The sequence below is a fragment of the Elephas maximus genome, chromosome 18, assembly GCF_024166365.1.
Source record: "Elephas maximus indicus isolate mEleMax1 chromosome 18, mEleMax1 primary haplotype, whole genome shotgun sequence".
Taxonomy (NCBI): Eukaryota; Metazoa; Chordata; class Mammalia; order Proboscidea; family Elephantidae; genus Elephas; species Elephas maximus.
In genome coordinates this window covers 81,009,518-81,023,968 of record NC_064836.1, presented here as the reverse complement: position 1 = coordinate 81,023,968, position 14,451 = coordinate 81,009,518, and the positions used below count along the sequence as shown (strand labels likewise).

At 36.8% G+C, this 14,451-nt stretch overlaps 1 protein-coding gene across 14 annotated transcripts in view; it reads right to left on the bottom strand.

Moving 5' to 3' along the window:
* DZIP3 (DAZ interacting zinc finger protein 3) overlaps positions 1-14,451 on the bottom strand; it is a 103,896-nt gene that overhangs the window by 41,720 nt on the left and 47,725 nt on the right. For all 14 annotated transcript variants that reach the window (XR_007513760.1, XR_007513758.1, XR_007513761.1 and 11 more), the window contains 6 exons: positions 11,621-11,745; positions 8,346-8,463; positions 4,602-4,721; positions 4,085-4,186; positions 2,616-2,708; positions 1,903-1,955 (listed from right to left, as the gene is read on the bottom strand). Coding sequence is in view for 4 of the 14 variants with exons in the window: in XM_049857798.1 (XP_049713755.1) it covers positions 1,903-1,955; positions 2,616-2,708; positions 4,085-4,186; positions 4,602-4,721; positions 8,346-8,463; positions 11,621-11,745 (611 nt within the window). In the remaining 10 variants the exon portion in view is untranslated. The remainder of the gene's footprint in view (positions 1-1,902; positions 1,956-2,615; positions 2,709-4,084; positions 4,187-4,601; positions 4,722-8,345; positions 8,464-11,620; positions 11,746-14,451) is intronic.

Below are 14,451 nucleotides of genomic sequence, written 5' to 3'. Positions count from 1 at the left end.
TAGCAAGCAAGATGAAGTTCTTGTTCTCATGAAGGTTATAGCCAAATAGAGAAGACAGACAAGAAAGTATAATAAAACGTAGTAAATGTTTTGATGGGAGATGTAGAGGGAATGCATTACAGGACCACCTAATCTAATCTAGGTGAGGCTTTCTAGAGGTTTTAACCAGGTAAACAGGCAAGGCCTGGAGGCATGACAGATGGCATGCCCAGAAACAAAAAGCAGGTAAGTGTAGTTGTTGTCTGTACAGTAAGAGAAGGGTTTCAGGGATGACACGAATGACTCGGCAGAGGCCAAGACTGCTGAAGGAATCTGAACTTAATTTTAAGAGCAACCTGAGGTGTGGGAAAGATTTTCAAGCAGAGAAGTAATATATTTTATTTTTAAATCTTTTTAATAGGCCTTATTACTAGTGCAGCTTTACGTTTACAGAAAAACTGTGTGGAGTATACAGAGTTCTCATATACTTCCCCCTGAACAATACAACATTTAGGAGAAATTTCTATACCGAAACTTCTGATTTCAACAGCAGCAACCAGCTCTGTGAATTCCCAGCAACCTAAAGTTTGCTCATTTAAGAAATAGGAATAACAACAAAACAATTAGTCTAAAGGAACAGACCACATGAACCACAGCCTCCACCAGCCTGACCCCAGAAGAACTAGATGGTGCCCGACTACCACCACCCACTGATCTGACCAGCATCACAGTGGAGGGTCCCAGACAGAGCAGGGCAAAAATGTAGAACAAAGTTTAAATTCACAAAAAAGACCAGACTTACTGGTCTGACAGAGACCGGAGGAACACCTGAGTCTACGGCCCCTACAGCCCCTTCTAACTCAGAACTGAAACCACTCCCGAAGTTCACTTTTCAGGCAAATATCAGACAGGCCTGTAAATGCAAACGATAACACTGGTGAGGAACACGCTCCCTGGATCAATCAAGTATATGAGGCCAAATAGACAACATCTGCCCGAAAGCAAAGATGAAAAGGCAGGAAAGCCAGACGAATGGAAACGAGGAGAGTGCTGACATATTGCAACCAATGTCACAAAACAATTTGTGTCTAAATTTTTCAATAAGAAACTCATTTGCTCTGTAAACTTTCACATAAAACAAACTAAAATGTTAAAAAAAAAAAAAAAGCAAATGGCCAATCTCACTCCCAAGTCTGAGAAGATGCACAGCGCCCAACAGAAACATATATCCTATTAGTAAGTAATTGTGGCTAACTAGAAATAAATATATTATTTCTTTCAAAAAGAAGAAGATACTAATTAAGAGGCCTTCTTAGTGGCCTGGATGAGTTTGTACTGCTTTGTTTTGTTTTTCTTTGCTGTGTTGTTTCTGGGTGAGTTTTGAAAGCTGGAAAAAGTTTTTATAGCATAATATCTAATTTAAATAACTTTAAGAAAAAAAAAATTTTTCAAGAAAGGATCATTTTCACTCTTGAGGTAAAAATATTCACATAATTTCTCTTTCCCTGCTTTAGAATGTAAATGTCTACCACAAATGAGAAGAGAGAAGAGTTACAAACGGCAATTAAACGTAATTTTTCACACCCCTCATAAAGCCTGTTGCTGTTGAGTTGATTCCGGCTCACAGAGATCCTACGGAACAGAGCAGAACTGTCCCACCTGGTTTCCAAGGCTGTAGTCCTCATGGAAGCAGACTACCACATCTTTCTACCCTGCAGGACAGCTGGTGGATTCAAATTGCTGACCTTCCGGCTAGCAGCCCAGAGCTTTAACCACGATGCCTCTGGGGCTTCATCACACTCTTAATACTTCCTTTAAATCTACTGGAGCTCCAACAAGTGACAGAAACACAGAAGGAAGAAGCAATTGGAAAACATTTACTGCTCAGAAGAAAAGTAACAGAATATTCTATTTCAAGCTTACCTTGCTCCTAAATTTTCAATGGTCATATATTCATCCTTTCTCACAACTTCAAACTGCAACGAATGAAGGAAAAAAAAAAAAAATAGCCCAATGTAGTTCAATTTTCCAAATTCTCTACTGTTACTTCCTAATATTAACATTTGGAAAAAAAAAAAGAGTGAAATGAAGCCATAGTGAATATAAAACAAATAAACAGAAGTAACAGGGCGAACCACAGAAAATCCTGATCAAACAACAAACAAGAGTCCACCTCGAAAGGCAGTTCTAGACCTAAATGCCAAATTTGAAATACAAATGTAATGCATCTAAAGATAAAGAAATAAATAAGATACACTTCTACTTATACTTTTGGTCTATTTAGTTACCAACTGAAAAGTCAATAAAACAGATCATTATAAACTATAATGGCTTTCCCAGAACTGGATTACTTATCACCACAGGTTCAGGACATACTCTCCTCATTGGTACAGGCATAGCCAGCTTTATCTCTGCTTCTTTTCTTCTCAGTCCCTCCTTATTTTTAAAGTGTTATTATTTTTGAAGACCACTGAAATATTACTTTGGATAAATCAAAGCAGCAGAAAAGTCAGGCGGCTTAGTCACCATCAAAGAGAATAGTCATAATTCTGTATTTTGACTCATAAATCTGTCTTAAGTAAAAAAAATACCACTAGAGTGAAGGAAAGCTAGAAAAATAAGAAACAGATACTCACCAAAATTTTTACAATTCCAGGTATATCACATTCTAGCATCCTTACAATGTCACCTGTACATTCTTCCTTCAAACATTTTTTCCCACTAAAACTCTAAGATTATAAACAGATAATTAATATAAAACAAAAGAGACAAATCGCTGATGTGCAAATATGATTACATTTCAATAAATATTTAAAAGCATATGTTAGTAGTTGAAAAACTGAAGAACGCGAATAAACATCTGAGAGCTAGTCAGAGATGGTTCATTTCATGTATCAGTGGATTTTCTACGTAAAATGCATGGCTGCACTTTTCTCTCCTCATTTCTACTTCAGAATCTTCAAAGAGCTACAGTACAGCCTAAAATGTATTCGCTGCCGCAGGAAAAGCGACTTCAAATACAATGTACTAACTCCATGAGCAGAAAAAGGAATACTAAATTTCTATCAGATACATGAAGATTCTGGGAAAAGTAAAGAATAAAAACCCTGAATCTTTATTCTGATTATGACCTTGCCATTTCCTCTGGTTATTTCCTTTTCTTTTACTTGTCTTTTTGAAATTGAGCAATAAGAAAATCCAAGCCCTTATTTTAAAAAAAACAAAAAAAAGTATTTATATACTGCTTAAGAAAGTGAATAATAATGCCTTACACAGTAATTTTTATAGTTTACAATGTGAGTTCACCTATTTTATCTGTTAATCCTCCCAACAACCCTATAGTTATTACTATCTTTAACTTATAGCTTTAAAAAATGAGTCCCAGAGAGATTAAATTACCAGCCTAATGTTAAAAAAAAAAAGGTAAATGACTCAAACTGAACTTGAACTTAGATCTCCCAACAACAAATCCAGTGTTCTTTCTACTACACCATAATCGCTTTATAAGGGTTTTGTATTGTTTGCACAATGTAACACTATACAACCAAACATTATAGACCAAATTTGTTATCATTAGCTCACTGATATAGAATTGGGCTTTGGGTTTCCATTTTAATTTTAGTGGCAAAGAACTGAATGTAGTTATATGAATTTGGGTAAGTGTAAATAATTCCAAATACATTTTTGAGGACTATAAAATGTATCATTGTTCTCTACCCTAAAATAAAAATTGTCCTTAAAGTTGTATAATTAACCTTTCTGTGTGTTAATTAAGCAATTCTATTCTTTGATTTTATGTCCTTTATCAACTATCTGCAACAATATTGCTAATCTTAGAAATAAACTTCGAGAGGAAAGGGAACAAACCCATGGAAATCACTGATCAAGGCAACTTGCAGAGCATCCCTGAGAACAGTTGTTTAAGAAATAGTGACAATGAATGGAAGATTGGAAAGAATGGGGCGGTGAGAGGGGGAAGAGGAAAAAGGAACCACAAAACGGGGAAGAGGGCAGATGTAGACAGGAAGAAATGAAGGGAGAAGAGGAAAAGGGGAAAAGGCAGAGGAAGAAATGCAGTCAAGTTTTAAGAAGGAAAAGCAAATACCTGATCATTTTCGCCTGGATATTTTAAGTTCTTGAACCTTTTCCAACAAATTTTATGGAAATAAATACAGCAGCTTTTACTGCACATTATCTGAACAAATCCCTGTGAAAGAATAAAAGTAAACTGTTGAGATGGAAACAGGTCATGTAACTGTAGAAAATGCCACTGTCGGCCACTTTTAAAACGGTTCTACCCCTAGGTGAGTTGTACATGGCATTAAAAAGTTACCAATAGGTCATTGGTAATCAAGGAACTTGAAAGTCATTTTTACATTATTAGAGTCTGAAAAATTAGGATAAAAAGGCAATAATTCAAATAAGTCAATTATATGCTGGTACAACAAAATATCAGAAACCCTGTATCCTGAGGCTACTCTTTCGCCTGCACTAACACTGTAATTAAACTAAATACTCTGTTTAAACACTATTTTAATTCATGGTAATATTACAATTTTTACCTAAGTTTACATTTATAATCACATGTTTAAAAATACTCAGTTAATTGTTAATTATAGTACCTTGTAAGTGGTGTTCTGTAAAATGTCAGCTTCACAAGATCGTTCACAATCTAGATAACTGCAAATGGTCTGCCTCATTATATTACTTTCAGATGTCTTGATAAAATTACTAAGCAGATCCTAGATTAAAAAAAAAAATTTCATGAATTAACAATAATAAATTAAGACCACAACACTTCCAATATTTTATCTTAGGTAATATGTCCATTTTATATCCCTTTTTAAAGGACATGGTTTATATTGCTCTGACATGTTATTAGGTGGGATCAGTCCCTGGAGAAGGACGTCATGCTTGGAAAAGCAGAGGGCCAGTAAAAAAGAGGAATACCCTTGTCATGGATTGAATTATGCCCCTCCAAAAATGTGTGTATCAATTCGGCTGGGCCATGATTCTCGGTATTGTGTGATTTTCCTACATGGTGTAAATCCTGCCTGTATGATCTTAATGAGTGTGGATGGGTGGCAGTTGTGTTAGTGAGGCAGGACTCAGTCTACAAGACTAGATTGTGTCTTGAGGCATTCTCTTTTGAGATATGAAAGAGAAACAAGCAGAGAGACAGGGGGACCACATACCACCAAGAAAGCAGTGTCGGGAGCAGAGTATGTCCTTTGGACCTGGAGTCCCTGTGTGGAGAAGCTCCCAGTCCACAGGAAGATTGACGAGAAGGCCGACAGAGAGAGAAAGGCTTCCCCTGGAGCTGACACTCTGAATTTGGACTTTTAGACTACCTTACTGTGAGGAAATAAACTGCTTTTTGTTAAAGCCATCCACTTCTGGTATTTCTGTTATAGCAGCACTAGATGACTACGACAACCCTCAAGGAGATGGACTGACCCACTTGCTGCAACAATGGGCTCAAACATAGCAATGATGTGAGGGTGGCACAAGACCGGGCAGTGTTTTATTCTGTCACTATGAGTCAGAACTGACTGGATGCTACCTAACAACAACAACAACAACATGTTTTTGTTTTTTTTAATAGCAATAGAATATATTTCCTTCATTGAAAGTAAACAATATACAGGCAGGCCCTAACTAAGAAATAAGAAATTCCTTACTGAACGTGAATACAGAAGTCTATATTTGAGGCTACATTTCTCTCTTTCCCCATACTAACCCATAATAATCCTAACTCCTGGCAGGTTCCATTAAAGAATCGCTTGCTCTGATTACAGACAGATAACAAATCACTGGGTTTCAGGAGAATCTTTCCTGGAACTGGCCCCAGGGCACCATGTTGTCAGTGGAACTACAATGTGCCACTCACTGACATATTGGGCAGAAGTGGGGCTCAGAAATGTGCTTCCAGCGTCCAAAGTTACAATTTGGAATGCATTTTCCTATTTTAAAATGCTGATTAAATATAGGTGAAACACAGACATCAGGTCTAAGGTAGCAAGGTCCTTCGACAGTGAAAAGTCAAAAGACAATGTCAAAAAAAAAAAAACTATATTCTTTTTTCCCAAAAAAAAAAAAAAAATATATATATATATATATAGGTACATATCAAAAGACAATGCCTAGAGAGTTGGCATAAATTGCTCCTAGGGAGCAGGACTTGGAGAACTGTTAATTTTTGTTAAAAGTCTTGTAATAGAGTTTGATTTTTTAAGGGACATACATGTATTACTTTGTATAAAATAATTCACTAAAATCGTTCTGATAAATAAAGGAAACTGCTTTAAAAGCAGGTGAAAAAAGAGTAAAACAACCAAGACCACGTAGGAGCTACTTTAAGCAAATACGAAAGCTCAGTATTAAAAAGTATGTAAAATGATTACATAATAAAGTCAAAGAAAATAAAAGTCCTATGATTATCTTGACAAATTCCCAAAATGAAAATGTCTGCTTATTCTATTGATGATGGAGATACATATATTAAAATATTTCACTGTGACTGAGGATTTATCTGTCTCCTTTTAGCTAGCTCTTTGCCATATATTTTGAGGCTATATTACTAGGCATATACAAATGTTGAGTTGTTATAACTTCCCAAAGAGTTGGATTTTGTATTTTTATAAAATATCCCTCTTTATTTTGAGGAATGCTTTGGCCTTAAAGTCTATACTTCGTTTAATGTGAAGACCACTATACCAGGTATCTTGTTGAATGACATAACCTTTTTCCAAATTTTTACTTTAAACCTTATAGAATTCTTATATTTTAGCTGTTTCTTGTAAGCAATATATACTATGGTTGTTCAGTTATTATTGTTTTAATCTCACCCACAAAACGTGAAAATTTTTATTATCTTTTTTTTGGAGTATATAGTATATTTACACAAAGTGTTATTACCGTTATATTTGGATTTAAATCTAATATCTACTATTGGCTTTCAACTTATACTGCCAATTCTATGTTCTTTTTTCTCTTTCTTGTCTTCTTTTGAATTTATTATTTCTAATTATTCTATTTTGCCCCATCTTTAGTTTGGAAGTATATATTCTTTTACTACACTTTCAGTGGTTAATTCTAGAAATTACAACATCTAGTCTTTACTTTCAGAAAATAAACTCAATATCTAAAAAGATTTTTTAAAAAAACTCATTGTATTATGATAGTATATTATTTACTTCACATGATAAGGAATATCTATTTCAAATCAATAACCAATATAATTGGAATTAAAATTAAAATCAGGAAGTGGATAAGGATGTCCAGCACTGCCAACAATATTTTAAAAAATAAATTTATGATATATAGTAAGAAATAAACACAATTATAAGACAAATGAAAATATTATCAAAATTTATAGATATGACTACTTTAAAATTATCCAAGACAGTCAACTGAAAATCTTTGTGCTCTAAATGCAAAAATCAAATAAACCACTTAGTTTAACATATATATATATAATTTTTTATATATATATAAAATATATACATATATATATAAATTCATTCCTTTACTCCCATATAAACAAGATAAAGAAATATAGTAGCAAAAGGAATTATTCACACCATGGATACCTACATACATGTTCACTTATTTGATTAATAAAAATATTTAATCAGCTTAAGAAACGTCCAGATTTAGTATAAAAATTAACTTTGCTAAAAATTAATTAACTTTACTAAAAGATGGAAAGACTCGATATTTTCAGTATGTCAATTTTCACCCCAAAATAATTTATAAATTTAATTATAAATATAATTATAAAAAAGATGTTAACGATTACATTTTGCTCTACAGCACCAGGGTAGCGCTATTACTAACTTGTTATTTGGAAGTGCTGGCACAGCTACCCAGCTTCTCTACTTGTTGAACCACACTCGCGTTATGCACCACGTAACACCATCAAGGCTGTTTCTTACACAGTCAGTCCCGGAGTTAGGAACGTCCGACTTACCAACGACCTGCCCCTTAATGTCATGTCAATTTGCCCGCATTTTGAACAACTGAGCCGTCCCCTACTAGTGACAAATTCTTCATCACAACCACTTCCGCTTGTTGCAGTGCAGCTTTTACATCACTGAAAAGGCCTCGAGACTTTTCGTGCACTGAAGCCAGGCTAGACAAGAACCATACACATCTATTCCAATTTACCCACAAATTCTTAAAAGACATACTTAGGGGTACATCTCCTTTGTAACCGGGGGCTGCCTGTATAAAAAAGCTGATTTCCAACCAAAGAACTTCCTTGCTCTAGAACACGACAGCTGGTGTAAACTACAACATTATCAAAGATGATGCTGGTGAATAGCAGGTGAAAAGCCCTAAAAATGTTATTCTTAAATTCTTACTTTAAAAGTTGTAGGTAAATCTTCATCTTCTGTAGGATCTATGTCAAACCAATAATCATTTGGATCTTCTGCTATTTCTTGTAAACTTTTATGAAATTCTAGCAGTCCTCCATTGTACCTACAAGGCATTTTAAAATAGGTTAGCTTGAATGGGATTCCTGAACTGGAATGAATTAATAAGACAACCACCAAAACCAAACCAAACCCATTGATGTTGAGTCACTTCCAACTCACAGCGACACTACGGAACAGAGCAGAATTGTCCCATAGGGTTTCCAAGTTTGTAAATCTTTATAGAAGCAGACCACCACACCTTTCTCCCATGGTGCAGCTGGTGGGTTCAAACCACCAACTTTTCGATTAGCAGCTGAGCGCTTAACCACTGCACTACCAGGGCTCCTTATAAGATAACAAACAACACTTTTTTTTGTGGTAAGTAGTGTGGTGACAACTTCTGGCATGCTGTAGAAATACAAGCATTAGGACTCTCACCTGTGGTAGATTGGGATAAAATACAAATGGGAGTGAACTGGAGTGGCTCAGACTTGAAGGGGCCGTGGTAACGGTAACTAAAGGGACTGTAGAGTTGGTTGGTTTTTGTTAACTGTCTTGGAAGCCTTGAGGAAAGAGAATGGCAGGCATAGGTCAGCCAACTATTACCTCAGAGGCACACTGTGAAAGCCAGAATGCTTCTATGGCAGCATTTAAAGAGGCCATCATCTCCTTGAAGATAACCTGCACTGAAAATCAGACCCAGATTTAATCACAAGGTGTAACAACTGCAAAAGAGGCAGAATGCAGAGCCTGACAGAGCTACCATTATCAACTCAGGGGCACACTGTGAAAGCCAGAAGGCTCTACGTAGAACAATTTCAAAGGCGAAAAAACACACGGCCTTGGCAGACCAGCTATGCTAAAATCAGGGCTTTGAAAGAAAGTGGGCTCTGAGATCTGAAATGGGGGCACATAGGTGGATGTAATTGGAAACACTGATCCTCTAAACTTCTCTGAACCCTTTGTCAAAGGCCTATTTCTTGCTAGAGAAGTGCAGTATCCATTTACTCAGATAACAAATTAATGACATCATCCGAGGTGGATGTCTCAAAGGATGATGCCCTTTCTCCTCAAGATCCTCCCCTACCTTCCCTCATTGCCTTCCAACCCATAAATCTAGGGTCAGGTGTAAGAAGAGCCCAAGAGAGAAGATAAAGGCCCTGCCCAGGAAAAAAAAAAAAAAAACTTACTTGCCATAAGAATTGCAGAATTTGACTAGTATGTGCTGGCAGAAACATGTGCAAAAGTGTATCTTAAGAGTACTGAACAAATGGACAAATATAAGGCTGAAAAGGGAAGTGTTTACTGATATAAGAAAACTCTTCTGTATTTTCCTAGAAAAAACACCTGAAGTCAGCCCTAAAACGCTGCTGAGATGGCTTCCCGGCGTTTGAACACATCAGTGACCTACAGTAAGTGAAGTGGGAATGGTGGAGATTTTTTGGCAGACTATTAAAGGAGTCAGAAGGCTTAGGGAGATGGGGATGTTAGAATGGGCTGATTATATTAAGACCACAGAACCCACCACTACCCTGTGTACCCTTGAAAGACCCAGAGGATACTCCACTCATGAATACATAAGGACACAGAGGGAGAAGGCCACCAGCACCCCTGAGAAGCTCTGTGGTGACTGTCCTCTATAAGCCAGAGATAAAAGTAAAAGATGTTGCCGTACAACTTACCTATTCTGAGCACACATTTCTAGCGTCAATAATCTGGATAACGCATTCTTTTCAATGCCCATCATTAAAAAGAATAAAAAGTATTCTGCATATCTTAGGGAAGGACTGCAGTGTACGTTCCTCGTCTTGTCTTAAAGCCAGCTGATTCTGACTCAGGGTGACCTGGTGTGTGTTAATGTTACACCAGAACTGTGCTCAACAGGGTCCTCGGTGGCGGACTTTTCAAAAGTAGGTCAGCAGGACTTCCTTCTGAGGTGCTTCTGGGTAGACTTGAACCTCCAACCTTTTGGTTAGCAGCCAAGCATGTTAACCAACTGCACCACCCAGAGACTCCTGTCTTGACTTACAGCTGTGTTAATTCCCCTACTTTGTCACTGTAACATAGACTGAAGGGGTTTTGAGCGTCTTGGCATTCTGCAAAACATGACACTGGCCCACCTTACCGGTAACATCATGCTAATCAGACCTAGTGAACAGGAAGTGGGAAATCCTCTGGATACTCTAGTGAAAAACAGACGTGTCAGAAGATGGGAGATAAACCTTACAAAGAATTAGGGACCTGCCACATACGTGATACTTTTAGGGATCCCATGTTTGGGACCAGCACTTATCATGCATTTTATATAAATAAACTTTACCTAATTCATCCCTCAAATCTCAAACATTATTTCCTTGGGAAAGCTCTGATTCTCAGAACTAGACTGGGGTTCCACTAGAGACTTTGATTGTTCACAGTATTTTCCTTCATAGCTCTTTACTGTATTTCATAATTGATTATTTGTTTGGTTATTGGATTAAGGCCTCTATGCTTCACTATACCATCAGTTACATGAGGATGAGAACTATTTTGTAAGCCACTGGATCCCCAACACCTGGCACAGTGTCTGGAAAATGATAACATTTAGCAAACAAAATGAATGAATGATGCTGCAAATAGCTAAGGATCTCCATATAGCAAGTGAATATCCATATAGGTCTAATTTCACTTTCTTAAACTCTATAATATTCAATACTCCCAAAACTAAACATTTTGAACTCTTCATGAGCACGTTTACACCTTAAAAATCTATTCTAAGTCAATGGTGAAAATATTAATAATTACAACAATCACTAATTTATTAAGTACAGCATTTTTCTGTTCTGAGCACTGTGTTAATCGCTACAGTATCCTTATGAGGTAAGCATTATTATTAGCTCCATTTTACATATTAAAAAAATAATAAGACTCAGCAACATCAAGTCTCCTAGGCTCATAGATTAGGTAACTGGTAGAAAATGTATTTGGACCCAGATCTGTTAAACTCTGAAACCTATGTTCTAATGTCTTTGCTATACTGCCTTTCATTGCCATGGCCTGATAAGTTTGATATTTAATATTCTCAAGTACATTAAAGAAAATATTGTCTACAGTAAAAGAAGAGAAGAACAAACCAGCAGAGCACAGATGTCATGATCCCTAGTATCTCTGCAAACTTTATTCCCATTTCACCATACTGAAAGTTGACAGGCAAGATCTACCGATTAAATTAAAAGTCTTACCTTTTCTGAGCACATCGAAGTAAGCCACGTCCAAAATAAACTAAAGACATAAAGTTTTCACAAATTTCATTTTCTTGGATCACTATCTTCATCACCAAGAATTTACTCTCAGCTTCTAAATAATCCTGTAGTAACATAAATCTAGGTTTGTCTGATGTGGAAGACTTTTTTTTTTTCTTTTGCAATAAACAATTATTGCCTAACCTGGAGAATTAGGGCAGTTTTGAGAGTGATCGAGTCATTTAGTCATTGATTTAAATCCCTGATCCCAGTAAATCTGTATGTATTCACAAAGATGATGTATTCCGTGTTTAAAATATAATTTACAAAGGCACTTAGGACTTTCTTTAACCAACATTTCAGAATAAAAAATAATAATAATAATTTCTGTATCTAGAACTGCCAATACTGCTAGCCAAAAATAAAACAATTTCTGATGACTAACTGCTGTCCATGCGTCTCTCAGTTTGTCATACTGTGGGGGCTTGCGTGTTGCTGGGATGCTGAAAGCTATGCTACCGGTATTCAGATACCAGCAGGGTCACCCATGGAAGACAGATTTCAGCTGAGCTTCTGGACTAAGACAGACTAGGAAGAAGGACCCGGCAGTCTACTTCTGAAAAGCATTAGCCAGTGAAAACCTTATGAATAGCAGCGAAACATTGTGTGATATAGTGCTGGAAGATGAGCCCCCCAGGTTGGAAAGCACTCAAAAGATGACTGGGGAAGAACTGCCTCCTCAAAGTACAGTTAACCCTAATGATGTGGATGGAGTAAAGCTTTCGAGACCTTCATCTGCTGATGTGGCGTGACTCAAAATGAGAAGAAACAGCTGCAAACATCCATTAATAATCGGAACCTAGAATGTACGAAGTACGAATCTAGGAAAATTGGGAATAATCAAAAATGAAATGGAATGCATAAACATTGATATCCCAGGCATTAGTGAGCTGAAATGGACTGGTATTGGCCATTTTGAATTGGACAATCATATAGTCTACTATGCTGGGAATGACAACTTGAAGAGACATAGTGCTGCATTCATTGTCAAAAAGAATGTTTCAAGATGTATCCTCAAGTACAACGCTGTCAGTGATAGGATAATATCCATACGCCTACAAGGAAGACCAATTAATACGACTATTATTCAAATTTATGCACCAAACACTACGGCCAAAGATGAAGAAATAGAAGATTTTTATCAGTTGCTGCAGTCTGAAATTGATCAAACATGCAATCAAGATGCATTGATAATTACTGGCGATCGGAATGTGAAAACTGGAAACAAAGAAGAAGGATCAGTAGTTGGAAAATATGGCGTTGGTGATAGAAACAATGCCGGATATCAAATGATAGAATTTTGCAACCAACGACTTCTTCATTGCAAATACCTTCTTTTACCAACATAAACAGCGACTATACACATGGACCTTGCCAGATGGAACACACAGAAATCAAGGTGACTACATCTGTGGAAAGAGATGATGGAAAAGCTCAATATTATCAGTCAGAACAAGGCTAGGGGCCAACTGTGGAACAGACCATCTATTGCTCATATGCAAGTTCAAGTTGAAACTGAAGAAAATCAGAGCAAGTCCACAAGAGCAAAAATATGACCTTGAGTACATCCCACCTGAATTTGGAGACCATATGAAGAATAGATTTGACATATCGAACACCAGTGACCAAAGACCAGACGAGTTGTGGAATGACATCAAGGACATCATACATGAAGAAAGCAAGAGGTCATTGAAAAGAAAGAAAAGACCAAGATGACTATCAGAGGAGACTCTGAAACTTGCTGTAGAATGTCGAGCAGCTAAAGCAAAAGGAAGAATTGATGAAGTAAAAGAACTGAATAGAAGATGTCAAAGGGCATCTCGAGAAGACAAAGTAAAGTATTATAATGACATATGCAAAGAGCTGGAGATGGAAAACCAAAAGGGAAGAACACGCTTGGCGTTTCTTGAACTGAAAGAACTGCAGAAAAAATTCAAGCCTCAAATTGCAATAGTAAAGGATTCTATGGGGAAAATATTAAACGACGCAGGAAGCATCAAAAGAAGATGTAAGGAATACACAGAGTCATTATACCAAAAAGAATTAGTAGATGTTCAACCATTTCAAGAGGTGGCATATGATCAGGAACCGACAGTCCTGAAGGAAGATGTCCAAGCTGCTCTGAAGGCATTGGTGAAAAACAAGGCTCCAGGAATTGATGGAATAACAATTGAGATGTTTCAACAAACAGATGCAGCGCTGGAGGTGCTCACTCACCTATGCCAAGAACTATGGAAGACAGCTTCCTGTCCAACTGACTGGAAGAGATCCATATTTATGCCTATTCTCAAGAAAGGTGATCCAACCGAATGTGGAAATTATAGAACAACATCATTAATATCACACACAAGCAAAACTTTGCTGAAGATCATTCAGAAACAGCTGCAGCAATATGTTGACAGGGAACTGCCAGAAATTCAGGCCTGTTTCAGAAGAGGACGTGGAACCAGGGATATCATTGCTGATGTCAGATGAATCCTGGCTGAAAGCAGAGAATACCAGAAGGATGTTTACCTGTATTTTATTGAGTATGCAAAGGCATTCGACTGTGTGGATCATAACAAATTATGGATAACATTGCAAAGAATGGGAATTCCAGAATACTTAATTGTGCTCATGAGGAACCTTTATATAGATCAAGAGGCAGTTGTTCAGATAGAACAAGGGGATATTGATTGGTTTAAAGTCAGGAAAGGTGTGTGTCAGGGTTGTATTCTATCACCATACCTATTCAATCTGTATGCTGAGCAAATAATACAAGAATCTGGACT